At 45.5% G+C, this 27,500-nt stretch overlaps 1 protein-coding gene across 26 annotated transcripts in view; it reads left to right on the top strand.

The window, feature by feature from the left end:
* The window catches only part of magi1a (membrane associated guanylate kinase, WW and PDZ domain containing 1a), a 141,728-nt gene that overhangs the window by 96,925 nt on the left and 17,303 nt on the right, over nucleotides 1–27,500 (top strand). For 12 of the 26 annotated variants that reach the window (XM_077217623.1, XM_077217622.1, XM_077217620.1 and 9 more), the window contains 9 exons: nucleotides 2,226–2,345; nucleotides 2,479–2,664; nucleotides 7,408–8,016; nucleotides 11,784–11,818; nucleotides 13,801–14,062; nucleotides 19,410–19,501; nucleotides 20,116–20,308; nucleotides 26,342–26,638; nucleotides 27,424–27,500. The exon at nucleotides 27,424–27,500 is cut by the window's right edge and continues 127 nt beyond it. In XM_077217623.1, the coding sequence (XP_077073738.1) occupies nucleotides 2,226–2,345; nucleotides 2,479–2,664; nucleotides 7,408–8,016; nucleotides 11,784–11,818; nucleotides 13,801–14,062; nucleotides 19,410–19,501; nucleotides 20,116–20,308; nucleotides 26,342–26,638; nucleotides 27,424–27,500 (1,871 nt within the window). Of the gene's footprint in view, nucleotides 1–2,225; nucleotides 2,346–2,478; nucleotides 2,665–7,407; nucleotides 8,017–11,783; nucleotides 11,819–13,800; nucleotides 14,063–19,409; nucleotides 19,502–20,115; nucleotides 20,309–23,665; nucleotides 23,714–26,341; nucleotides 26,639–27,423 lie in introns of all 26 variants that reach the window. The other 14 variants (XM_077217609.1, XM_077217606.1, XM_077217605.1 and 11 more) reach the window with 3 other exon arrangements.

Below are 27,500 nucleotides of genomic sequence, written 5' to 3'. Positions count from 1 at the left end.
TCCATCCCTCTGTCTGTCTGCTCCATCCCTCTGTCTGTCTGTCTGCTCCATCCCTCTGTCTGTCTGTCTGCTCCATCCCTCTGTCTGTCTGCTCCATCCGTCTGTCTGTCTGCTCCATCCCTCTGTCTGTCTGCTCCATCCGTCTGTCTGTCTGCTCCATCTTTTCATTTACTGGACTATAACATACTGAAGTTTAATAACTGCTGCTTATGTAGTATTTATTTGCACAGTGAACATTGTGTAGGAAACTGTAACACCATCCTTTACATGAATTTACACAAGCTTACATGTATCAAATTATATGACAAGACTAAATCACTAAATCATAATGTAAACGTTTGAATGGAAGGGTTTGTCTGTTGAAGCATCTCTGAATGCTGCCATTGTTCCAATACTGAAATACTAATATATGATGGAAGAATAGAAAAATAGAAATGGTCTCTCCTTGTGATCAATTTTGAAGCATCAACCAGACTAAAATGATTAGTTCCCTTAGAACTGGTGTCTGAAACACTTATATAATCACGGCAATCCTATTGGCCGGCAACAGCCTATGATGTCAGTACTAGTGTGACCCGGAAGTACATAAGGGGCGCCTAGAGAACATGTCATCGTCTTTTCGTCTTCAGGGACTGTTTTGTTTGTATGCTTCAACTTGAAACTTCAAAAGGTGATCATGGCTTGTGAAAAACGCTTCAGGAAGTGTGTGGATTCATTTCTAAGATATTGATACTTGATGACACACACCACTTGTGCATTAACTGTCTGGATGAAGAGGACGCACAATCAGCTCTTGAGACACCTGATTGTGAAGAGGGACAGACATCTGTACCTGGCGGTTCGGTTCCTGCTCTCGCTGAGTTAGGTCATGGGGTTCTCAGAGGGAGCTCGCCGAGGAGTTTGAGAGAATGAACATCCGAAGGACTGTTGTTTTAACCGCGGAAAGATGTCAGTACACACCGTTATTCAGATTCAGATCCAGCAACGTTAATCTTCTAATGGCCCTTTTCAGACAGGACGCGGAATGCGCTGCGCTGTGCTATGAAACCTGCGCTGTGCTATTGTTTCGCGCGAGGACAGTTTGTTGCTGCGTTGACCAAAGCGCACCCGCAGCGGAGCGCAGCATTGGCGAGCTTGCGCATGCCGCGGTCAAAGTTCAAAATAGTTCAACTTTCGCCGCTGCGCTCTGTGGCGATTACCCGCACGCCCAATAGAAATGGGTCATCCAAACAAGTGCGGAAATCAAAATGGATAAACAGCTAGTACTGTGTGTTTGTGTGTTGGAATTTCCTCTTCTTCCTTGCTGCTCTCTTTCTTCTTTACAGTAGCAGGACTGGTACTATCGTTCACTTCTTAGCACGGGACAGATACATAGTTTGCTTTGCTTCTGACCAAAAGGAGGAACAACAATCAATCATATTGACCGACAACAGCCTATGACGTCACTACTAGTGCGACCCGGAAGTATATAAGGGGCGCCTAGAGAACGTCATCAATTTATCGTCTGAAGTAGGCACTGTTCAGTAGGCATCCCCGAGGCATGACTAACGACGCAGTGTCTCGTTCCCTGTTCTCAGGGAACATAGGATACAGTCGTAACCTGAGACATTCCCTTTCGAAAGGGAACTCGCACTGCGTCGATGACGCTATGGGGAACGATATACAATCCCACCATGCTGAGGGAAGTGCATGCTAATTATAGCTGTGACAGAAACCTCATAAATGGCAGTTTCACTGAAATGCCAAGCACTCCCCCTTCAGGTCACATACAGGCTGTCAGTGGCAGTATTCACTACGGCCACTGCCCAAGCTATAAGCCTCAAAGTGGCCTCCGAAACAGCGAAGGCCTTCCCTCACAGACATTGTTATGATCATGTAAGACATGCTGCTGCACATGTAACATGCATGATTAACCCCGTAGCAGATCTACTCAGGTGGAGCTGGGGAAGGGGGAGAGTTTCTGAAAGCGCACTCATACTACTAACAGCAACACTGCTGGTATTTGTTTGAATGTTGAGCCGCAGCTCTTTGGACGCTGATGCAACAACAACCAATCAGCTGTGCCATGTAGATAATGACATGATCGCTACCCATTGAGTTAAAGACCCATCAGCCTACGCCATCTAGAGTTTCATGACAGAACTAGGTAATTGTTTTATTGTCTGTATATTTGTGGCAGTCTGATCTTTTCTGTGTATTGTCTGTGTGGCGTTTCTCTCTGCCAGAATGGATCGAGGAGCACTCGTCTGCCGGAGCTGCGATCGGATCTTATGTGCCCAGTCATCTGGAGACGTACAGAGACCCTCAGCGCTGCCCGTCGGCTTCTCAGGCCCCGGGGCCCAAACGTGAGCCGCTCACACTCATTACTGTTCATGTGCATGTTATGCCCCAGCCTGACTACATCAGCATTTATCCTCATTTCATTACATAACTGAATAATAAATCAGTTAATGTGTGTGTGTGTGTGTGCGCGTGCAGGAGGAAAGCCGTTCTTCACCCGTAACCCAGCCGAACTGAAGGGCACGTTCATAAGCACGAAGCTGCTGAAGAGCCGGCGAGGCTTCGGCTTCACTGTGGTCGGCGGGGACGAACCGGACGAGTTCCTGCAGATCAAGAGTCTGGTGTTGGACGGACCGGCCGCTGTGGACGGAAAGATGGAAACAGGTTTGAACCTTGTAGGAAATCTTTTGCCTCCTGACCTGACGTGATACAATCAAACGAGAAGCAAGAATATCTCTGTCATCCATGTTTATCTGGGTTTCTGTTCTAACCAATCATGAGCAACGACGCAGTAGCCCCGCCCACACTGAAATAGCATTTTATGTGTTAAAAAACAACTTCAGACATTACATAATAGAACTTGCAGTGATGGTCAGGGTTTTTATAGTTAACGGAAGCCAAAACTAAAACCAGTTTTGTTGCTTGAAATAAATGTTAAATTAAAATAAGATATTAAAAATATAGGGCTGTCAAGCGACGAAAAATGTATCTAATTAATTACAACTTAATTAATTAATTAATCACACATCAAATTTGACTGAGAAATACCCCCAAAAGGGTCATTATTGTGTTAAATGAGAAAAGCATCAAAACGACTTTACAAAAAGTAGCTTTAGAAAGAAATATTTTATTTTATTCAACATAGAATTTTTTACAAAAAACAACACACTCTCACACACACACTCTCTTACACACACACACAGACACACAGCCTGAATGTTCTTCAGAAGCTGCATCTGAATCTGTATTCTGATATATTTACAGACGGTTTATTGGTGACATGAAAGCTTTTACACTGCATTCACTCCCTCATGTACTTTCAAACTTCTATGACTTTCTTACTTTCTTTTGTGGAACATAAAAGAAGATAATTTCAGAAATATTTCAGTATTTTTTTATTCATACAATGGAAGTCAGTGGTCACTAGGGTTGGGTTTTATCCGATACCAGTACCTACTCTATATTGCTTAAACGGTTCTTGAACCGGTACTTAAGAAAACTAAACCGCACACTACAAATAATAATACCCTTTTATTTACAGGGCCAAACTGGACACAATATTAACTTAAATCTTTAAACAGTATAAATACAAGTAACATATGGTAATAATACGGACAGAACATAAACTGGACCCTATGCAATTTGCATAAAGACCTCACAGAGGAGTACAGAACGCTACAGTCACAATGTTAAATTTGCTATTAAGACACTTGGATGGACAGAGGACACATGCTAGGCTCTTATTTGTTGATTTTTCTTCAGCGTTCAATACAATTCAACCACACATTTTAATCAAGAGGCTCTTAGATCAGTTTGTGTTAAGCAATAATCTGATGGGTTGGATTTTGGATTTTTTAACTAGCAGAACACAGAGAGTAAGAGTTACTGGTGTCTTATCTGAACAGATGGGTTCCGCTACAGGGTCTCCTCAAGGATGTGTGCTGTCTCCACTTTTATTTATTTTATATACAAATATGTGTCAAAGCATGTATGAGAATAGAATTATTATAAAATATGCGGATGACTCAGTGATTCTGAGTTTACTTAAAGGGACTATAAGTAACTTTTTGGGTAATTTATAATCTAAAATCAATATTTTTATTCATAAATATGTCCCCAATGGTGTACAAATGCCTCTGCCAATTATCTGATTTATCCTCGTAAACGAAGAATTTATTATATTTATATACATGTGACGGGTAGGTCCACGGAGGCTTCCATGTAGTTCCGACATCTTGAAAAACCATAATAGCAGAGAGGGACAAAAAGTACTAGACCAACGCGTTTCCACAAGGCGTTTTCGTTCAGAGCCAGTTGTTCGCTTGGTTGTTTACTTTATTATATAGACAGAAGAAAATTGACAGTTAAAAGTTAAACAGGCTCTTTGATGAATAGCAGCTATTGAGTAAAGTAGAGAAGGCGCTAAAAAAAGTTTGTAAGTTTACTTTTGTAAGCTAGAAATTCGATTCAAATATTTTAATAGAGCATATGATTGTTCTTGCATTGTTTGCATAGCTAAGTCTACTTCAATTTTTATGTTATCTGATATTTTCTGTTATTTATCATTTATACTGTGACCTCACATTGAATAAGACAGACGCATAAATTCTGTATGTAGCTCTTGTAGCTGCTGGGCATCTTTGTCGTCGTTGTATTGACTCTCACTCTCCTCCTCTTCCTCTTCCTCTTCCTCTACTTCTTCCTCTCCCTACTGTTGAACCATCTGATGATGATATCTAACAATGCACATACTTCAAAACAATATAACGAGTAAACAAGGCATAACTACTAATTACAATAGTTCATGTTTTTGACACAAATTACTTCATACTGTAACATTCGTTTGTTCGTTATGTCAAGTTGCAGTTTGTTTGAAATAACAAACCTGTTCACCTCAAGGAAAACTCGATGAAGTGCTATTAGAAGACATCCTGTCATAGCTTTTTGGTACATAACGGCTACCGTAGAAGCAACACGCATTTGAAAACGCGAGGCGCTGGAGAGCACAATTCATTTGAATGCAAAATACATTTTCACCGCTAGATGGGAGAAATTCTTACTTAATGTCCCTTTAAGGAGAATGAGACCTCACATGGCCCAATTATTGAGGATTTTTTCAACTGGTGTGAGGAATCTTATTGACAGTTATATATAGTAAAGTTTTAAGGACATGCTCATTAATTCTAGGTAGAGTACTCATCCAATACCCCTTTTCCACCAACAAGAACCAGGTGCTGGTTCAGAGCTAGAGCTAGTGCCGGTTCGGAGTTGGTTTGACTGACTAGCTTTCAAAGAACCGGTTTGCCTTTCCACAGGCTAGAGAGCCATCACAGAGCCAGATCTTACGTCACTGTATACATCTCATGTTGCCCAGCAACGCTAGCGCGGCACACACAAACACACCAGGCTTCTTCGAGATGGTTCGGCCCTGTGAATCTTGAACTGCTAGAGCGATCCAAAAGCAGAAGGAGTCGTATGCGTATCGTGGCTTTAGTATCGTGATGCGTATCGTATCGTGGCTTTAGTATCGTATCGTGGCTTTAGTATCGTATCGTGGCTTTAGTATCGTGATGCGTATCGTATCGTGGCTTTAGTATCGTATCGTGGCTTTAGTATCGGGATGCGTATCGTATCATGGCTTTAGTATCGTGATGCGTATCGTATCGTGGCTTTAGTATCGTATCGTGGCTTTAGTATCGTGATGCGTATCGTATCATGGCTTTAGTATCGTGATGCGTATCGTATCGTGGCTTTAGTATCGTATCGTGGCTTTAGTATCGGGATGCGTATCGTATCATGGCTTTAGTATCGTGATGCGTATCGTATCGTGGCTTTAGTATCGTATCGTGGCTTTAGTATCGTGATGCGTATCGTATCATGGCTTTAGTATCGTGATGCGTATCGTATCATGGCTTTAGTATCGTGATGCGTATCGTATCGTGGCATTGTTGGTGATACACAGCCCTACACATGTCAGAGCACACCTAGGGAATATTAGTCCCCGAAAAGCGCCAATATAGCAGGTTTATAACGACTGAAGTGACAACTAGCCAGATTACTATAATATTTCAATTAAATTTCTCTCAGCACCGACTTCGCCTCAGGCAACATCGCAACAAGTGAGTGAATCGGAAGGGAAAACTTAAAGTTATGTCGCCCGAATATAAGGACGTTAAGACAACTCAAAATAACTTTTATTCCTATAATGTCGACTGACATTTTCAGGAATACATAGTCATGGAAATGTGTCGAAAAGCCATGGAAAAGTATTGGTTAAAATGTGTATGAACCGTGTAAACTGGCTTTAGGACCCAGTGGAACAGCTCATTTACTCCATATATACCCCTTTTCCACCAACAAGAAGCAGGTGCTGGTTCAGAGCTAGAGCTAGTGCCGGTTCGGAGTTGGTTCAACTGACGGGCTTTCAAAGAACCGGTTTGCCTTTCCACAGGCTAGAGAGCCATCACAGAGCCAGATCTTATGTCACTGTATACATCTCATGTTGCCCAGCAACGCTAGCACGGCACACACAAACACACCAGGCTTGTTCGAGATGGTTCGGCACTGTGAATCTCGAACTGCGAGAGCGATCCAAAAGCAGAAGGAGTCGTATGCTCTCCAATCACTCCCGCAGCTCCGACCAGTCCATGCCGCTCCGATGCATCTCGAACAAGCCTTCCATCAACAATGGCGGTCGTTGTGTTACTATTTATGCTCATGGCTTTGCAAACCTACATCGGTATCCAAACACGGCGAATTCAGCACGTTCGTGCAGCTCGCCGTAACTTGCATTAACGGAGATTACAGCTGCTATTAGCACGATTAGCTGCTATTAAAAAAAAAGGGCGGTCACAAGTTTCTGTTTGTCTTGTTGGTCATGGTAACCCCGCCCCCAGCCGCTGACGTAAGCGGTTCTTACTTCTAGAGAAGTAGTAATGGTAATAATATGCAGATTTAAAATAAAGGTACATCTTATCGAACATTATACATAATATACGTATATATATCTACACACATATACACATGCACACACATATATAAACAAATACATGTACATACACATATACATACATACATACTAAGGACATCTATGCTATACTGTACAGTAATACTTTTTTTAATACTCTAAAAAACAAAACAAAAAAACATATATGACATAAATATGAGACAGAAACTCAAATAGGTGCATTTGTGCCCTGATATCTTGAGTTTTAGGTCATTGTCACGGTTCTGTCGGCTCCATCACAGTGAGTCATGTTCTTGTTCCTCATATCAGTCAACTGTGTGAAACGTCAGATGAACCTAAAACTTTAACTAAAATGTAAATAAAATGGGGAGGATATTAAAAGCGGATCATGTGATGTTTCTCTGGGGATGTAACGTGTGTGTGTGTGTGTTTGCCCTCAGGTGACGTGATCGTCAGTGTGAACGACACCATCGTGTTGGGATACACTCATGCTCAGGTAGTGAAGATATTCCAGTCCATCCCGATCGGCTCCATGGTCCAGCTGGAGCTGTGCCGCGGATACCCTCTGCCCTTTGACCCCGACGACCCCAACACCAGCCTGGTGACCTCCGTGGCCATCCTGGACAAAGAGCCCATCATCGTGAACAGCCAGGAGGGCTTCGAGCCGGTCGCTCCAATGTCGGGTGTGGTGTCGGGTCTCGAGGCGGTGCCGTTCCCCCCCGCGCCAGACAACGCTCTGCTAGTGACCGACAGCTACGCTAGCGATGTGGCGACACTAGCCTCCTCCATCGCCACGCAGCCCGAGCTCATCACGCTCCACATCGAGAAGGGAGACAAGGGCTTCGGCTTCACCATGGCCGACAGTCTGGTGGGTGGGGGGCAGAAGGTGAAGCAGGTTGTGGATTACCCACGATGCCGAGGGCTGAAGGAGGGAGACATCCTGCTGGAGGTCAACAAAAGGAGTGTTCAGGGCTTGAGCCACAACCAAGTGGTGGATCTGCTCAGCAAGTGCCCTCGAGGGACTGAGGTTACCATGCTAGTGCAGAGAGGTGAGCTAACGCTTTATGACTGGGTTTGTGAAACGAGCATTACTGATCACACACACAGACACACATTCACACTCACTCACACACACAGACACAGAGTTGTGGCGGACCAGTCCGATCACGAACAAACTCGATTTATTTATGCAATTTCCCAAATAAAACATAGTATTATAGGTTCCCTTTCAAATGATCAGTCGTATTGCATCTGCTAGACACGATGGGGAAGACTCCTTTTTCTACAAATACTAAAGCCTTTTATAAAATAACGCAGTGCTACTGAACAGTCATAACAGTGCAGAGACTTCAACGCACGCTTATTGGCTGGTCAGTGGGAACTGCACGAACATATGGCGGAGCGGCGTAACTGCGCAAACCAATCGGTGCACAGCCCACCGATCCGAGCGCAAATCCTGCCAGAAGGGGCGGGGGATCTACCTATAAATACAGCTCATTTCAATGCACAGTAAGCCTTCTTCGTCAAGGAAAACAGAGCCCTGCAGCGGAACAGCGAGTTAGCCAGTACTGCAGCAGATCCAGCGCGCTCTCCATCCTTCTGATCATCGCGCGGTGAGCTGTCGCGCTGTTTCCCTCCACTCTCCGGCGAGCGCCCAAAAGGCAAGTTTCTATCTAAAAGAGCAGCGACGTTGATGCAAATGTCGCCCCATGGATTTGGCACATGCAGAGCCCCTCTGCATGATGTGGACAGGCACAGTGAGTGCAAAGCCCATGCAGATGCCGCGGCTCCGCCCCTCACGCTCTCCCGCTTCCTTTCTCCCACGAGCCTCAGAGAAAGAAACAGCGGGCCAAGAGGGCTGAGCAACTGGATGTTAGGCTCAGACCCTGCGTGCCTCACTTTCTCCACAGAGAGAGATATCACCTGTGCTTTTCACCCATTCCAGACCAGCGCCCCTCGTGTGACGCGAACGCGTGTGTCTCGTCTCGTTCAGTGGATCCTAAGAGGATCTTCATGATGACTTTAGTCATTGGTGGCTTTGGACGCGCGGGATTGGACGGGTTTAGTGAATGACCCCGCCCCCTTGCCGTCTAAAGAACGCAGCGATGCCCACCCACTGCTATTGGATGGAAATTCAAGATGGCTCACCCATCCAAACCCTGCAGGACGACTTCAGCCCTCACAGGCAGAGCTTATGCGTCCTCTGGCCAGGCGGGATTCGCCCTCCACTCCATGGACGTCCTTCAGGTGTTCCAGGCAAAGCTCTTCCGATACATGGACGAGTCAGGACCGGACCCAGACACATTTCTTGACCTGCGCAGCGCTACGGACTTGGCCCTGCGTGCCACGAAAGCCACCGCCCAGGCCATCGGAAGAGCTATGGCGCCATTTATGGCTTAATCTGACTGAGATTAAGGATGCGGATAGAACCGCCTTCCTCGACTTGCCTATCTCCTCCACTGGTCTCTTCGGCTACGCGGTGGATGGTTTTGCTGAGCACTTCACGACTGCACAGAAGGCATCGTAGTTAATGCAACTCTTCCTGCCCAAAAAGGCCAGAGTGTCCATCCTAACACCCTGTTCAGTTTCGATTGTTGGAGCAGATGTTACAATTGTGGGCCTGTTCAAGTTCACACCCCCATGCAATTGACCGCTGTTATAGCGAACAAAATAAATAAAAAAATACTCTGCAAACCAAAATACCATCCCCCGAAATTTTACAACTCATAGCCAGCCGGGACGAGGCGTGGAAAGCCATCCCTGGCATGTCACAATGGATTATTAACACAATAAAACAAGGTTACTCATACTCAGGTTATTTCATATTCAAATAGCCCCATCACAGACCGTTTTTGAGATTTGCGTTCGGAGGGATGGCCTATCAGTATACAGTCCTACCATTCGGATTGTCCCTGGTCCCATGCACTTTTACAAGGGGGGAACCCTGAGGCAGAAGGGAATGTGCATCCTGAACTACCTCGACGACTGACTAGACGACTGACTCGTTCTGCCCCAGTCAGAGGCAGAACTAAATTCCCACAGATCTGTACTCCTCAGCCATTTGGAATGCCTGGGACTCAGAATCAACATAGCCAAGAGTTCACTGTTCCCCAGTCAGAGGATCTCCTTCCTGGGTGCAGTTATAGACTCAGCCCAAATGAAGGCTTAGCTGTCACACGAGCACGCTCCGACTATTTAGCAGCTCAAGACCTCTTTCAGAGTAGGAGCCGTCGTGCCCTCAGAACCTTTCAAAGGATGCTAGGCGTCATGGCCTCCACATCGGCAGAACTTCCGCTGGGTCTGCTACAAATGCGCCCCTTGCAATACTGGCTGAAACCCCAGGTCCCTTCCCGAGCGTGGTGCTCAGGCCACCTTCATGTCAAGGTGGACCACGGCTGCATCAGAGCCCTGCCCCTTGGAGAAATTCCAGCTTTTATAAGTCCGGTGTAAGCTTGGGGACGGTCTCAAGGAGGATGGTGGTCACCACGGACGCCTCCAACACGGGTTGGGCAGCTCTGTGCGAGGGCAAATCGACCTCCGGCTCCTGGACAAGCATGGAGAAATGGCTGCATATCAACTCCCTAGAAATGTTGGCGGTTTTGCTGGCCCTCAAAACCTTCCTACCACACCTGGCAGGTAACCAAGTCTTAGTCCGATTGGACAACACATTGTCCTTCTAGGGGCTCCTCTCTGACGGACCCAACCTTGGTTTCTCGAGTTGATTCAGCTGCTCACAGCAGGCCCATGGCTAATACCCCTGAGGAAAGACCTCCTTTCCCAGGCGAACAGGATGATTTGGCACCCCGGTCCCAAACTATGGGCCCTCCATGTGTGGCTGCTCGACGGGAGCTTACGGACCTCCCAGTGAGAGTCCTAAACACCGTTTGTGAGGCTAGAGCCCCGTCGACGAGACGCCTCTACACCCTTATGTGGTTGGTGTTCCATGTGTTGCAGGCACATATCCAGGTCATAGAGCATGTCGTTCTGCTTGAACATAGCATGGCGTGATTGGATTGGTTTCCCATCTGAGATAAGGGAACAAGTATTGCGTAGACAGCCGTGCTATGATGCACATGAGTTGGCGTTCGTCGCCTCAGTTGATTTAACCTGAATCATATCGCGAATTGAGCTGTATTTATAGGTAGATGCCCCGCCCCTTCTGCCGGGCTCTGCGCTCGGATCGGCGGGCTGTGCCCTGATTGGCTCGCACAGTTACGACGCTCCGCCATAGGTTCGTGCAGTTCCCAATGACAAGCCAATAACCGTGTGTGTAGTCTCTGCACTGTTATGGCTGTTCAGTAGCACTGCGTTATTTTATAAAAGGCTTTGGTATTCTGAGAAAAAGGAGTTTTCCCCATTGCGTCTAGCAGATGCAATACTCGTTCCCTTATCTCAGGGAACCGAGGATACATTAGTAACTGAGTCGTTTTAGAGGGGTTTTGGTTTCTTCTGGATTTATTCTGTCTCAGTTTCTTCTGTTTCTTCATGTAAATCAGAGGCAGACTCGATGATGGTGAGATCCGGCTGGTGTCAGACTCCTTGTACATACAATAATATCACTGGATTATTGCAATTAATAGCAAAAGGAATGTGTGTAAATGTAAACTGATATTTCCTACTGACATACTACTATAAGAGATATAAATAACTGGTCCAAAACCAGTTTTTGGAGTGAAAATGCTAATGTTTCTAAGACTTTTGCACAGTACTGTATGTTTACCTAAAATTTAAATTGCCGTTGTTTTGTGAAGTTTAGAATGTGGATTTAGGGACTCAGTGTTGAGTTTACATGTGCAATTGTTACATTCCCTCTCAGGAGTCCTGCAGCCCAAGAGGAGTCCCAAAGTGCTGGTAAGATGCATCTCTTTTATTTCTCAGTTACACATCAGCCAATGTCTTTACCGAGTTGGGAGTAACGGAATACATGTAACGGCATTACGTAATCAGGATTAAAAAGTTTTGTGCCAAAACTAAAAGTAAAACTAAAAGTAATTAGATTACAGTTACATGTAGTAAAAAATGGGAATAATATCACGATTACAATGGTTTCACTTAAAAGTTAATAAAATTGTATTTTGATATAATAACGCTATAATTGCAGGAAGGAAGTATGAGCGTTTTACTGAATTATTTAACCAGGGTGAATCTGGTGATGGGTGTATGATATGTAACGGCTGTGAAAATGACATTAAACTCAAAAAGCCAGTATCCAACCTTTGCTTGGGATGAACGTAATTCATTTCTTGTGTGTGTTTTCGGGAAGTAGCAGTGATGGAGTGAACAGTGTTTGAAGGGAGTAAAATGCAATGCAATTTGGCCAAAGATGAACTTTTACTTTAAATGGCTAAATGTTAATTTAAAAGCATCCTAATTCAGTATAATATGATACCATATCATCATGCTTAACTCTGAGAATTATAATAACAGAGTAACGTGAGGATCGGGTGCAGATATCTGAACCAGAGAGAATCACAGGTTTGAGTGAGTAGATGATTGACGTTAAAACTGATCCGCACTTCTCTGATACACATATGATAGTCACAAAGTGCTACACTGTAAAACACAAAAAACTCAAGCAAGCATACACACAAAGGAAATGGATCTTTAACTGTGGTAAAATCACTGTAAGTCATGGCCTTCAGAAGCTTATTGCTGTTATTTGTGACCGGCTAAACAATAAAAGATAACCATGTTCAATGAATTTCAAAACATTTATTAATTATTATAATCACAATAAATAATTATTCCACCAAGTCATATAGTTAATTAGCTGTAGGCTGTTTTTATAAAAAATTCATCAAATTTGGTATTTCATCAGAAATGAAAAAAACAGAAAACTTTATAATATATTGCCATGTTTCAACCAAACAAGGTCTTAATCAGGCCTGACGAAGACCTTGTTTGGTCAGACATTGCAAAATGTGTTATTAGCCTTTAATAATTAATATCATGCTAGGGGAAGGACATTTATAAATATCTAGTAAATTGACTGGGAAGTGCATGAATGATGTCAGCTTTGTTGAAGTCAACCAGGGAAGGAAGGGTTTGCTAAACGAATAAAAAAAAACGAGAAATCTTTACCTTTAAAGGGGTCATCGGATGCCCATTTTCCACAAGTTGGTTTGATTCTTTAGGGTGTTCATGTAAAGTTTGTAATATACTTTGGTTAAAGTTCCTCAATGGTTGTGTAAAACAACACCCTTTTTACCTCCTCAAAAACAGCTTTGTTCACAGTGACCTATTTCGGTGCATGTCTCTTTAAATGATAATGAGCAACTACTCACCCCACCCCTCTCTTCCATGGGGGGTGTCGAATGGCTGAGGGCAGAAATATGCTAATACTGACAGTCCGTCAGTGGTTGTGGGCGGAGCATGAGCATTATGACATCATAGTGCTCAGAAAATCCAAACAGCCTGATTATTGAGAGTCTGTAGACTTTCCGAGTATTAAAAAAAAGGAGTGAATGGATTTTTTTCATTGTATGGTGTCCACACAATGCAAAGACACATTTATATGCAAACACCATATAAAAGTGAATTTTGCATCCGATGACCCCTTTAACAAAATGCTTTTTGATCAAGAACATCTTAAATTCCCGTCTGTCAGAAAGCTATGGTTTGGCTTCAGAAGTCTAATTCTATGGTAGTGTTGTAAACTTCACAGTTTCCTGTATGTTAATTGTTGCCAGTTTAGAGCTTTTGAGTCAAAGATAACCGACGCTTGAACATTCAGCCTTTTGTGCTCCCCTGTAGAAAAGAAAACGGTTTGAAATGACATTGGTCATGGTGAAATATGGCAGAATGGTTATTTGTTTGTTTGCTGTGTGTGTCAGCAGCTGGAGCGTAAGGACAGTCAGGGCAGCTCTCAGCACAGCGTCTGCAGTCACCGCAGCGCTAACACAGACTCACCCGCACGCCTGCTGCCCTCCTCTGCGCCGGGAGGCCCAGGACCCCCTCCACCCGTCCCGCCTCCGCCCACCCAGCCGTTACCCGTCCTGCCGCCCTTCGACCCCCCCGCTGCCAACGGGACTCTGCAGAAAAAGCCGGACCCCTTCAGGATCTGGGCGCAGTCCAGGAGCATGTATGAGAGCCGCTGTGAGTGACTGCACTTACCACAAACTTGTAGACTGATCACACACCTGTAGACACCTGTAGACTGACCGCACACCTGTATACTTACTGCAACCTGTAGACACACCTGTAGACTGACCACACACCTGTAGACTTACTGCAAACTGTAGACACACCTGTAGACTGACCGCATACGTGTAGACTGACCACACACCTGTAGACTGACCACACACCTGTAGACTTACTGCAAGCTGTAGACACACCTGTAGACTGACCGCATACCTGTAGACTGACCACACACCTGTAGACTTACTGCAAGCTGTAGACACACCTGTAGACTGACCGCATACCTGTAGACTGACCACACACCTGTAGACTTACTGCAAGCTGTAGACACACCTGTAGACTGACCACACACCTGTAGACTGACCACATACCTGTAGACTGACCACACACCTGTAGACTTACTGCAAGCTGTAGACACACCTGTAGACTGACCGCATACCTGTAGACTGACCACATACCTGTAGACTGACCACACACCTGTAGACACACCTGTAGACTGACCGCATACCTGTAGACTGACCACACACCTGTAGACTGACCACACACCTGTAGACCTACTGCAAGCTGTAGACACACCTGTAGACTGACCGCATACCTGTAGACTGACCACACACCTGTAGACTTACTGCAAGCTGTAGACACACCTGTAGACTGACCGCATACCTGTAGACTGACCACACACCTGTAGACTTACTGCAAGCTGTAGACACACCTGTAGACCGACCACACACCTGTAGACTTACTGCAAGCTGTAGACACACCTGTAGACTGACCGCATACCTGTAGACTGACCACATACCTGTAGACTGACCACACACCTGTAGACACACCTGTAGACTGACCGCATACCTGTAGACTGACCACACACCTGTAGACTGACCACACACCTGTAGACACACCTGTAGACACACCTGTAGACACACCTGTAGACACACCTGTAGACTGACCCCACAATGACACAATGTCACTTTTGCTCATACTGCCCCTTGGTATAATGACATGCTGCGCTCTAAGGCAGTACCCTTTCGAAAGGGGACTCGCACTACGTCCTGAGACACGTTTGGGGAACACCTCAGCATGACTGATGACTGAAGTACTGTATAATCACGGCAATTTTATTGGCCAGCAACAGCCATGACGTCACCACTAGTGCAACCAGGAAGTATAAGAGGGCGCCTAGAGAACTTGTCATCCTCTTTTAGTCTTCATTGACTGTTTGATGGGTGCGCAAACTGTGAGCGTTTATCTATCAGAATGCTCTGCTCTTGTCTGTCTTGTCTGTCTGCTGGCTTCAAGTCAGGATAAGCAGAAGGAGGCTGACGCAGGTGAAGATGCTGAAATGCCTGAATCCGCCCTGCCCCCACGTACACTGAGCTGGTGGAGGTGATGGAGAGCGCCACAGCTAGACTTGAGTTGCCATGGCAGCGCGTCAAAGGGGAAGCTGCTCGTGGAAGACTCGACGAGCACTTCATCGCTGGCCGAAACACCAGCTCCAGTGAGCCTTCCATTTCTTCCCGACTTCCATGCTGAGGTTGAAAAGGCTTGAAAGAACCCGTATTCTTCTAGAACACGGGTATGTGTCAATGCTCCCTATTGAAGAGACATTGGCAAGCTATCTCTCGCTGGGGGAGACATCGACACTGAGAGCTCCGGCCCTGCCACCTTAACCACTTAAGACCACGTCCCGTTTAAATGGCAGGGCATATGTGGCGGGGGATCAGGCTGGTGCTGCACTGCACACAATGCCTGTGTTGCAAGCGTACCAGGCTGACCTGCTGAGGGACTTGGACCAGGGTCAGGGTCTAACCCCGGGCGCGGTGGCTGAGTTGTGCCGCACCACAGATCTCGCTCTCCGGGCCAGCAAACAGACCTCCTCTGCGATCGGCCCATCGACGAGCCTAAGGTGGCCACGAAGAGGCATATATAGGTGAACTTGGTGAGCATCGGAGAGAAAGAGAAGTCCTTTCTACTCGATGCCCCAGTCTCGCCCTCTGAACTTTTCAGACCTCCGTTGAGACAGTGGTCGGAAGGTTCAGGGAGGCGAGGGCGCGCTCGGCCTCATGTAGATCATACATACTGCGCCGGTCCTAGTCTACACCCAGACAGCATGGGGGCCCTGGCCCTTCTCGATCTGAGAACCAAAGGTGTGGCCAGAGGGACTCTGTCGCCGCTCGTGCCACTCCTTCCACTAGGACCAGGTCTCTGAGATGGCGCGAGTCAAGAAGAAGGAGGCAGGGTGTCAGGGAAGTTGCCCAGACCAGGAGTTCCAGTGTAAAGCCTCCCTCAAACGACCAGGCTGCCCCAGATACAGACTTTAGTACTCCCCTTCATATTAGGGTGGTTATGATGAGTACATCGCTTGCAGCCACATTGCTATATGGATGTTGTAGGCCTCCTCTCATCTGGGTGTTGTCATTCTGACTCCTCCATCCTCCAGAGTTCCATGCAAATAGATTTGTCTTTGCATTGGGAAGAGGCCTCTCTCTCTCTTTATATGAGAGAGTTGTGTTTTAGGCCCTTCGCTTTTTGAGCTCAGTGTTATGCATATCTGAGATTAGCTGTTTTTTTACATGGTAAGAGATAACACTAGAAATTCTCTGGTGTGAGTATGGCAGGCCTCCTCTTCCATAAAATATTCATTTAGCTGAGGCCTCCATGCAAACAGCTTACATGTAGGGCTAGAGAAGGGCCCTCTCGATTACAGAGAGCCATTCTTTAGGCCCCTCGCTCCCTGAGCTCTGCACTGTGCATATCTGAGTTGAGCTGTTTTTCCACATTGTGAGAGAAAGCACTAGAGACCACTGTAGTGTGACTGTTGCAGGCTCTTCTTCTAGAGTCGTCCTGCTGAGGCCTCCACTTACCATAGCCCTGTGAAGGAGGTATTTTTTTCTCGTTAGAGTAAAAAAAGAAAGAAAAAAAAGACATACAGGATGTTGGCTTCAGCTGATAAAACATGTTAGCCTTCCTGGTACAGGGGTTTACACTGGTCCCCCTGAAAGTAGCAGGCTAGCTCCCAATAGGTCTGGGTCATACTACCTTAAAGGAACCACTCTAAGATGGGTTGTGGTGTCCAGGCCTTTGAGCTGGCTTTGGGTCAAGCCCTTCGTGTAAAACCACAAGGATGCTTCCTAAGCATGAAGCTTGGACAGTGGATGTAGGGGGTAGTGCTACTTTTAATTTAACATTTATTTTAATATTCAACAATAATATTGATCTGCCTGCATTGACACCATTATATGAGAACTGAACTGAACTGGATGATGACATCATGGTTTTCTCCAGAGCGGCTGTATATATAAATTAGCCTCATTAATAACCTTTTTACAACAGAAATGAAACATCATTGAACTTACTTAAGCTGGACTGTGACGCTATTTTCTTCTGGAAACAAACTTTGTTGCATTATTTTCCTGTTTTCTCTGTAAAGCTGATTTGAAACAATCTGCATTGTAAAAAGTGCTATATAAATAAATGTGACATGACTTGACTAACAGCCTGATGTGCGTGCAGTAGGGGGTTAAATGTGTTCGTCCTCGCAGCACAGCCATGATGGGTATACATCCCCTCAGCATGGCATTCTGGGTATTTGGTTCCCCAATCTGTCTCAGGAGACAGTGTGAGTTCCCTTTCGAAAGGGAACGTCTTGGGTTACGACTGTAACCATTGTTCCCTGAGAACAGGGAACGAGACACTGCGTCGCTTGCCATGCCTCTGGGCTGCCTGCACAGTCCCTTCAGACGAAGAAATGGATGACATGTTCTCTAGGCGCCCTCTTATACTTCCTGGTCACACTAGAGGTGACGTCATGGCTGTCTCCGGCCAATAGTATTGCCGTGATTTACACAGTACTTCAGTCATCAGTCACATTGAGGCGTTCCCCAAACGTGTCTCAGAAGGCAGTGCCTCGTTCCCTGATCTCAGGGAACAAGGGTTACAGTCGTAACCCAAGACGGTTGTTGTAAAATGGAGCTTAAGTGGCGTTACTCTGGCTTAAATGTATTGAAGTTTGGAAAGGCCGTTCGGGGGAATACAGAGCTGCAATTGAGTCTACAAGATCGGCTTATTTTTCTCAGATTATTGATAATAATCAAAGCAATCACAGGCATCTCTTTCAAACTATAAACAGACCTTAAAGTTAACATTGGCAAATCTATGCCTGTTTCAAGTCAGTTGTGTAATAATTTCTTCATTTTTTCAGTTCTAAAATTGACAATGTCCATACTGTAATTCATGCTACACCTGTTTCCTCTTCAACACTGATTGCCTAGTTTATCTGTGACATCTTTCTTTAATTTTTCTCAAATTGAGTTTCTTACTAGAGAGGTAAGCTACCACTTGCATACTTGATCCGCATATCAAGCCGTTCATTGGTTATGTCTATTAAATTAGTCATTTAACATTGGATACAGGAAAGTATTTTAAAATTTTAAAAAGTTGCAATTGCATTAAAAATATTGCTGTTAAAAGATCTTTATCTTTGTCTTTTGTCATGTGTACAGTATTCATTATAAACCAGTTCTCAGGGTTACACAGGGTGTATTTGAAGAGCAGGAGTCAGTGATGAGAAATCTGGCAGTAAACTGAAACTCATCATGTCTCATATGAGTCTGTGGCGTCTGAAGAGAGAGCAGCTGTACCTGAGGAGATATCCATGTGCGCTCCGGCCTTCCCGTGCCAGACTCCAGTGCCAGATCTCAGTGCCCGATCCTAGTCAGCCCTGTTAAACACTCCACGGAGCAGCTCTGCTCATCCAGACCTTTTAAACGAGCAGCCTGTCCTGCAGGGCAGATAAACGCTCCATGTTTACATGATGCTGTTCTCTGTGTGGGGAAGCAGGCGTCTGACCAGCCGAGGCTTAGTCTGACCGTGAATCCTTATCCGTCTGCATTCCTACTTTTCATCATGCATATATGCATGTCTATCAACTACTAACAACAGCAGTAAAATACACACATGGTTTCTGATGGTAGAAGACCTGTAAACTGTTATAGAGGCATTTACAGTTTATACCATTGTAGCAATATTTCTGCATGGCAGTCATTGAATCTTGTTCATAATATTTACAGGGAGTGTTTGGTTTGGTTTTCATTCATAAAATCCAAAATGAAAAGAGAAAATACATGTGACAAAGTACCGTTGAGTTCGAAAGTAATTTATCAAACAATAGGCATTTCCGCTGGGTTACTTAGCATATAAACCAATCAAAATAACTATATTGTGATAGACTTATATAAGTATATATATTTATACTGCACACCTCTAATTTCTTGCAAAGAAACTGATTTATTTTTTTATTTTTGTCCAGTGCCAGACTCTCAAGAACAAGACATTTTCCTTTGGAGGAAAGACACAGGCTTTGGCTTCCGGATCCTGGGCGGAAATGAACCTGGAGAACCGGTGAGTTCGATTATAGCATCCGTACAAATAAACATGCGTTGCATTGTTATAGAGCTAAAAAACATGTATTTTCCTCGTCAAATAGAGCTCAAACAATACAACATGATTCTTTATGATAACTATAGATAAATATGAATATGAATTTGCATCAACACAGAAAGCAGAATCTATTGCTCCTTGCATGAATAAACAGGCCAACCTGTGTATTTCTTTAATTCACTCTGTATTGGCCAATTTAAGTGTGTAAAATATTGGTGATGGTATCAGTATCTCACACTTCCTGATCTATAATTTTCATTTACAATAGTCGATACAAAAATTTGACATCAGAATCTTAATTTCCCACTGGTACTGGAAGTCTCTCCCACCCAGGACAATAATGGTGTAAAATAACTATAATAATATTCTACTACAGCTCATAAGCACAGCTGATTTGACTCATAATGGTCTGATGATAGTTTAATTGGAATCCCGTCTGAGGACATGATCCAGAATTCCCAGCAGGCTGTGTGTGTCGAGCTGCGGTTTGTGACTGTGACGTGTGTGTGTGTGTGTGTGTGTGTGTGTGTGTGTGTCTGTGTGTGTGTGTGTGTGTGTGTGTGTGCGTGTTCCAGATCTACATAGGGCACATCGTGAAGTTTGGCGCGGCGGACGAGGACGGCCGGCTGCGGTCCGGAGACGAGCTCATCTGTGTGGACGGAACCGCTGTGGTGGGCAAATCTCATCAGCTGGTGGTGCAGCTCATGCAACAGGCGGCCAAACAGGGGCACGTCAACCTGAGCGTGCGGCGAAAGACCACTTACACAGGTGAAGCTCACACACACTCACAGTACACACTGCTCCAGCTGAGGAATTATCCTTTATTCATTAATCACTGTGGCCTTATTCAGACGCTCACTGTTTTGCAGGCTACCTGCACCACTGCGGGTACGACTTTGGTCCCGTTGGTCCCCTGTCTCGGTGCCTGGGAGCTTGGCTAGCGCTTCCCAGCCCGTCCAGCTTCAGTTCACCCGGTGTTCCCCAGCCTTCAGGGGCATCCAGTTCACCCGTGTACTGGCGAACAGTGCTCCTCTGCTTCAGGTGGAAATCACAGTCCTACTGGTGAAGGGCATGATAGAGCTGGTCCCTCTTCGGGTGCATCCGCCCCCAAGATTGGTTTGCAGCGATTGACCTTTGGGTCAACTGGGAGAAGAGCAAACTCACCCCTGTGCAGAGGATCTCTTTTCATGATATGGAGTTGGACTCGGTCAACCTAACAGCACACCTCACAGAGTAACGTGTTCAGTCGGTGTTGAACTGCTTGAATTCGTTCAAACGCAGGACAGTGGCCCCACTGAAACCTTTTCAGAGGCTCCTGGGGCATATAGCATCCGCAGCCGCTGTGACGCTGCTTTGGATTGCTTCATATGAGGCCGCTTCAGGACTGGCTTTTCAACCAAGTCCCGAGATGGGCGTGGCAGCGCGGCTCGTGCCGGGGTTTCCATCACCCCGCACTGTTGCCAAACCTTCAGCCCGTGGTCAGACCCTTCATTTCTACGGGCAGTTGTCCCCCTAGAACAAGTGTCCAGGCATGCTGTTGTCCTCATGGAAGCCTCTGTCACCGGCTGGGGGGCCACGTACAACGGGCATGCAGTTTCAGGTCTGTGGACGGGGCCTCAACTACTATGGCATATCAACTGCCTCGAGTTGGTAGCAGTACGTCTTGCGCTGGGCCGCCTCAAAACACCGCTACGAGGCAAGAACGTACTGATCCGTACGGACAGCACTGCGACCATGGCTTACATCATCCATCAGGGTGGTCTACACTCCTATGGAGTCAAAAGCATCTGAGGTCACTTCGTGCCATTCACATTCCGGGCCTTCTCAACCTTGCAGCCGACGAGCTCTCACGACAGCAGGTGCTCCTGGGAGAGTAGAGACTACATCCCCAGGTGGTCCAGCTGATTTGGAGGCGCTTCGGGACTGCACAGGTAGATCTGTTTCTCTGGGTGAGCCTTCTTGCACAGACCTTGTCCAAAGTCAGGGAGGACGAGGAGCAGGTCTTGCTCGTTGCCCCGTATTGGCCCAACCGGATCTGGTTCCCAGAACTAGTGCTCCTCGTGACAGCCCCTCCCTGGCCCATTCCTCTGAGAGAGGACCTGCTCTCTCAGAGATGGGGTACCCTATGGTACCCGCGTCCAGACCTCTGGAAACTCCATGTCTGGTCCCTGGATGGGATCCGGAGGTTCTGTATGACCTACTCTAAGCAGTGATAGACACCATCACTTCTGCGAGAGCTCCCTCTACAAGCGCCTCTATGCACTGAAGTGGAACCTGTTCACTGAGTGATGTTCTTCTCACCAGGAGAACCCCTGAACTTGCTCGATCAGGGCAGCGCTTTCCTTTCCACAAGCAGGGATGGAGCGAAGGCTGTCTCACTCCACCCTTAAAGGCGGGGTAGGTAAGTCTGAGAAACTAGCAGAAAACTGCTGGATTTTGAAAGTATCCAATAGAGAAACTCCCACCGCCTTCCTTCTGAGCTCATTCCAAAGCCACGCCCCCAAAACAATTGAACGCGCAATGCCAGCCGCTCAGCTGGAGGACGCATTTACCAGTGCGGAGCGGAGAGGAGCGCAGTGCGATTGAGTGACATTATGTCCGAATCACAGGTAATAAAATACCTTTTTGACTGCTCTTTCTCTGCAATAATCGTGAGACTTCGTGGCTTGCGGTCGGTACGCGCCTCTCCTCTTCCGTAATGAGCGAGTCAACCGAGTACGCTCATGTGGGCAGCTCCTGTTGTAGCAGGGCTGGTAGCCATAGCAACGAGGGAAAGTGACAGTCGCCCTGTCAATCAGAGCACTCTATTTTTATAAACTCCTTTTCAGAATACTTACATTTTAGATATGTATTGGTATATAAAGACAGTTTCAACAAATTTGTCAAAATGTGTTTTAGACTAACATTGCCTACCCTACCTTTAAAGTGTATGTTGCCGCTATCGCTGCACATCACGATGCAGTTGAGGTAAGTCGCTGGGGAAGCACAACATGATCGTCAGGTTCCTGAGGGGGGCGAGGAGACTAAATCCGCCTCACCCTCACTCGATACCCTCTTGGGACTTATCTCTGGTGCTTACTGCACTGCAGAGACCACCCTTTGAGCCTTTGCAATCAGCAGAGTTAAAAATTCTGTCCTGTAAGACAGTACTCCTGATTGCATTGGCCTCCATCAAGAGGGTAGGGGACCTGCATGCATTTTTGGTCGATGAATTGTGCCTAGAATTCGGCCCGGCCAACTCTCACGTCATCCTGAGACCCCGGCCCGGATACGTGCCCAAGGTTCCTACCACTCCCTTCCGGGACCAGGACCTAACCCTAACCTGCAAGCGCTCCCCCTGGAGGAGGCAGACCCAGCCCTGGCTTTTCTCTGTCCCGTTCGCTCTCTGTGCCTGTATATGGACAGAACACAAGCCTCAGGACCTCAGACCAGCTCTTCGCTCTGGAAAAACTAACTTCTCTCCTCTTCCCTGGCTATATTGAAGAGGTGGAATGCAACATAGTGCCCCCTAGTGCATGGTAGTGGCATTACTCTTAAAAACCACAGTAACCAAGTTCTGGGCGGTTACAACGTGATCTTGTTATTACAGTAATTCCGACATGGCTTGAACGCAAAAACGACATGAACTGTTTTTCATTTTAAGAGATAGAATGCAAGAACATTTGAACATAGTGTGTTGATTTTTCTAATATTAAATAGGATTTAAATGGATAAATAATGGTTAGGAAGTAATGTTTAATTATATAGCACCTTTCACAGACAAAAAATGGTCACAACAGCTGTACAAATACCATCAAACACCATAGAAATTTAAAAAAACGGCAAACCATATTATTAATTAAAAGCTAGTCCAAAAAGTTGCGTCTTCAGGCGTTTTTTTAAAGTTTCCACAGAAGCCATAGTTCTCAATTTTAAAGGGAGAGAGTTCCAGAGCCTTGCGGCCACAACACAGAAAGCACTTAAGACTTGACTTAAGACGGGTTCTGGGAATAGTTAAAAGGTCTCGGCCTGTAGACCTCAGAGACTGACCAGGGTTTTCATTTTATTTAATAATAAGGATTTATTAAATTCTTTGTCGCTCCACCTGGAATAAATGGTCATCCGAACAACGTTTTCTCCCCAGAGATTTGTCCGTCCCTGTCAGAAGCACTTCCTGTCTCAATTGGCCATTCAGTATGTGCTGTTTTAGCTGATGGTTTCTCTGCTGGTTTAGCTAATGGTTTCTCTGCTGGTTTAGCTAATGGTTTCTCAGATGGTTTAGCTGATGGTTTCTCTGCTGGTTTAGGCTGATGGTTTCTTTGCTGGTTTAGCTGATGTTTTCTCTGATGGTTTAGCTGGAAGTTTCTCTGCTGGTTTAGCTAATGGTTTCTCTGCTGGTTTAGCTGATGGTTTCTCTGATGGTTTAGCTGATGGTTTCTTTGCTGGTTTAGCTGATGTTTTCTCTGCTGGTTTAGCTGATGGTTTCTCCGCTGGTTTAGCTGAAGGTTTCTCTGCTGGTTTAGCTGATGTTTTCTCAGCTGGTTTAGCTGATGGTTTCTCTGCTGGTTTAGACTGATGGTTTCTTTGCTGGTTTAGCTGATGTTTTCTCTGGTGGTTTAGCTGATGGTTTCTCTGCTGGTTTAGACTGATGGTTTCTTTGCTGGTTTAGCTGATGTTTTCTCTGCTGGTTTAGCTGATGGTTTCTCTGCTGGTTTAGCTGATGGTTTCTCTGCTGGTTTAGCTGATGGTTTCTCTGATGGTTTAGCTGATGGTTTCTCTGCTGGTTTAGCTGATGGTTTCTCCGCTGGTTTAGCTGATGGTTTCTCTGCTGGTTTAGCTGATGTTTTCTCAGCTGGTTTAGCTGATGGTTTCTCTGCTGGTTTAGGCTGATGGTTTCTCAGCTGGTTTTGCTAATGTTTTCTCTGCTGGTTTAGCTGATGGTTTCTCTGCTGGTTTAGCTGATGGTTTCTCAGCTGGTTTAGCTGATGGTTTCTCTGCTGGTTTAGCTGATGTTTTCTCAGCTGGTTTAGCTGATGGTTTCTCTGATGGTTTAGGCTGATGGTTTCTTTGCTGGTTTAGCTGATGGTTTCTCTGCTGGTTTAGCTGATGTTTTCTCTGCTGGTTTAGCTGATGGTCTCTCTGCTGGTTTAGCTGATGGTTAGTCTGCTGGTTTAGCTGATGTTTTCTCAGCTGGTTTAGCTGATGGTTTCTCTGCTGGTTTAGCTGATGGTTTCTCTGCTGGTTTAGCTGATATTTTCTCTGCTGGTTTAGCTGATGGTTTCTCTGCTGGTTTAGGCTGATGGTTTCTTTGCTGGTTTAGCTGACGGTTTCTCTGCTGGTTTAGCTGACGGTTTCTCTGATGGTTTAGCTGATGTTTTCTCTGCTGGTTTAGCTGATGTTTTCTCTGCTGGTTTAGCTGATGGTTTCTCTGCTGGTTTAGCTGATTGTTTCTCTGCTGGTTTTGCTGATGTTTTCTCTGCAGGTTTAGCTGATGGTTTCTTTGCTGGTTTAGCTGATGGTTTCTTTGCTGGTTTAGCTGATGTTTTCTCTGATGGTTTAGCTGATGTTTTCTCTGCTGGTTTAGCTGATGTTTTCTCTGCTGGTTTAGCTGATGGTTTCTCTGCTGGTTTAGCTGATGGTTTCTCTGCTGGTTTAGCTGATGGTTTCTCTGCTGGTTTAGCTGATGGTTTCTCTGATGGTTTAGCTGATGTTTTCTCTGCTGGTTTAGCTGATGGTTTCTCTAGTGGTTTAGCTGATGGTTTCTCAGCTGGTTTAGCTGATGGTTTCTGTGATGGTTTAGGCTGATGGTTTCTTTTGCTGGTTTAGCTGATGTTTTCTCTGATGGTTTAGCTGATGGTTTCTCTGATGGTTTAGCTGATGTTTTCTCTGCTGGTTTAGCTGATATTTTCTCTGCTGGTTTAGCTGATGGTTTCTCTGCTGGTTTAGCTGATGGTTTCTCTGCTGGTTTAGCTGATGGTTTCTCTGCTGGTTTAGCTGATGTTTTCTCTACTGGTTTACCTGATGGTTTCTCTGCTGGTTTAGCTGATGGTTTCTCTACTGGTTTAGCTGATGTTTTCTCAGCTGGTTTAGCTGATGGTTTCTCTGCTGGTTTAGGCTGATGGTTTCTCAGCTGGTTTTGCTGATGTTTTCTCTGCTGGTTTAGCTGATGGTTTCTCAGCTGGTTTAGCTGATGGTTTCTCTGCTGGTTTAGCTGATGTTTTCTCAGCTGGTTTAGCTGATGGTTTCTCTGATGGTTTAGGCTGATGGTTTCTTTGCTGGTTTAGCTGATGTTTTCTCTGATGGTTTAGCTGATGTTTTCTCTGCTGGTTTAGCTGATGTTTTCTCTGCTGGTTTAGCTGATGGTCTCTCTGCTGGTTTAGCTGATGGTTTCTCTGCTGGTTTAGCTGATGTTTTCTCTGCTGGTTTAGCTGATGGTTTCTCTGCTGGTTTAGCTGATGGTTTCTCTGCTGGTTTAGCTGATGGTTTCTCTGCTGGTTTAGCTGATGGTTTCTCTGCTGGTTTAGCTGATGTTTTCTCTGCTGGTTTAGCTGATGGTTTATCTGCTGGTTTAGCTGATGGTTTATCTGCTGGTTTAGCTGATGGTTTCTCTGCTGGTTTAGCTGATGGTTTCTCTGCTGGTTTAGCTGATGTTTTCTCTGCTGGTTTAGCTGATGGTTTATCTGCTGGTTTAGCTGACGGTTTATCTGCTGGTTTAGCTGATGGTTTCTCTGCTGGTTTAGCTGATGGTTTCTCTGCTGGTTTAGCTGATGTTTTCTCTGCTGGTTTAGCTGATGGTCTCTCTGATGTTTTCTCTGTCTGCAGGTTATAAGGGCGAGGGGGACGTTCCCCCATCTCCGGCCTCCTCTCACCACAGCAGCACACAGGCTCCGTCGCTCACCGAGGAGAAGCGCACGCCTCAGGGCAGCCAGAACTCGCTGAACACCGTGAGCTCGGGCTCCGGCAGCACCAGTGGCATCGGCAGTGGTGGTGGAGGTGGCAGTGGGAGTACGGTCACGGCCCTGCAACCCTACGACGTGGAGATCCAGCGCACAGAGAGCGAGGGCTTCGGCTTCGTCATCGTGTCCTCCGTGTCCAGGCCTGATGCGAACACTACCTTCGGTGAGATCCTTCACTCCATCAGGGGAATTCACAAACCCAAGAGCTCCCAGAATACACATGGGATTTATATATCCTCTGAAAGCTGAATAAATAAGCTTTCCATTGATGTATGGTTTGTATGGATAGGACAATATTTGGCCTATTCATGTTTTGATAGTCCACTTTAGACATTCTACTAACTATAAGTAACTTTTCTACTACATGTCAACTAACTCTCATTAGAGTATTAGTGGACTGTAGTAGCCTGTTAGGTGTTAGGGTTCGGGATAGGAGAATAAGTTGACTTGTAGCTGCAAAGCTACTTATAGTCAGTATAGTCATGTCTAAAGTGGACTATCGAAATAAAGTGTTACCCATTACTCCACGTTTAACATAATCCCAACTTTATGAATGTGTAAATGTATGACCAAATCATTAAAATGTTAATCATGCAACAAAAAAAGCTTGCTTTGGTCATCTGAACCACTTATATAGACTTTTTTTATTAGTTTAATAAGCAGATTAGGCACAGAATTTAATCAAATCAGTTTTTTTGTAAAAAGTAAATACGTTCGTTGACTTAAGACACACATCATAAGACACTCTTTTTCACCTGCTGGCGTGTTTATGTAATATGAAGAAATGGTCACTGAACGAATCATTTTGCTGCACGAACTGAAAATAACCGAATCTCTTGAAAGAATAAACGTTTCCACCACTAATATGGTGACAGTGGTTTCATTCTGCTGATGCTGTTATCTAAATGTGGGCTCATTTTTCTTCTTTTTCTGTCTCTTGGACTTCAGCTGGAAACACATGCGTGTCGATGCCTCATAAAATCGGTCGTATCATCGAGTTCAGTCCGGCGGACCGCTGTGGAAAG

The sequence above is a fragment of the Siphateles boraxobius genome, unplaced genomic scaffold (assembly GCF_051911475.1).
Source record: "Siphateles boraxobius isolate OS27281-9 unplaced genomic scaffold, OSU_SipBor_1 75, whole genome shotgun sequence".
Taxonomy (NCBI): Eukaryota; Metazoa; Chordata; class Actinopteri; order Cypriniformes; family Leuciscidae; genus Siphateles; species Siphateles boraxobius.
The sequence above is the reverse complement of the archived record's forward strand: the minus strand, read 5'-3'. Positions and strand labels throughout refer to the sequence as shown.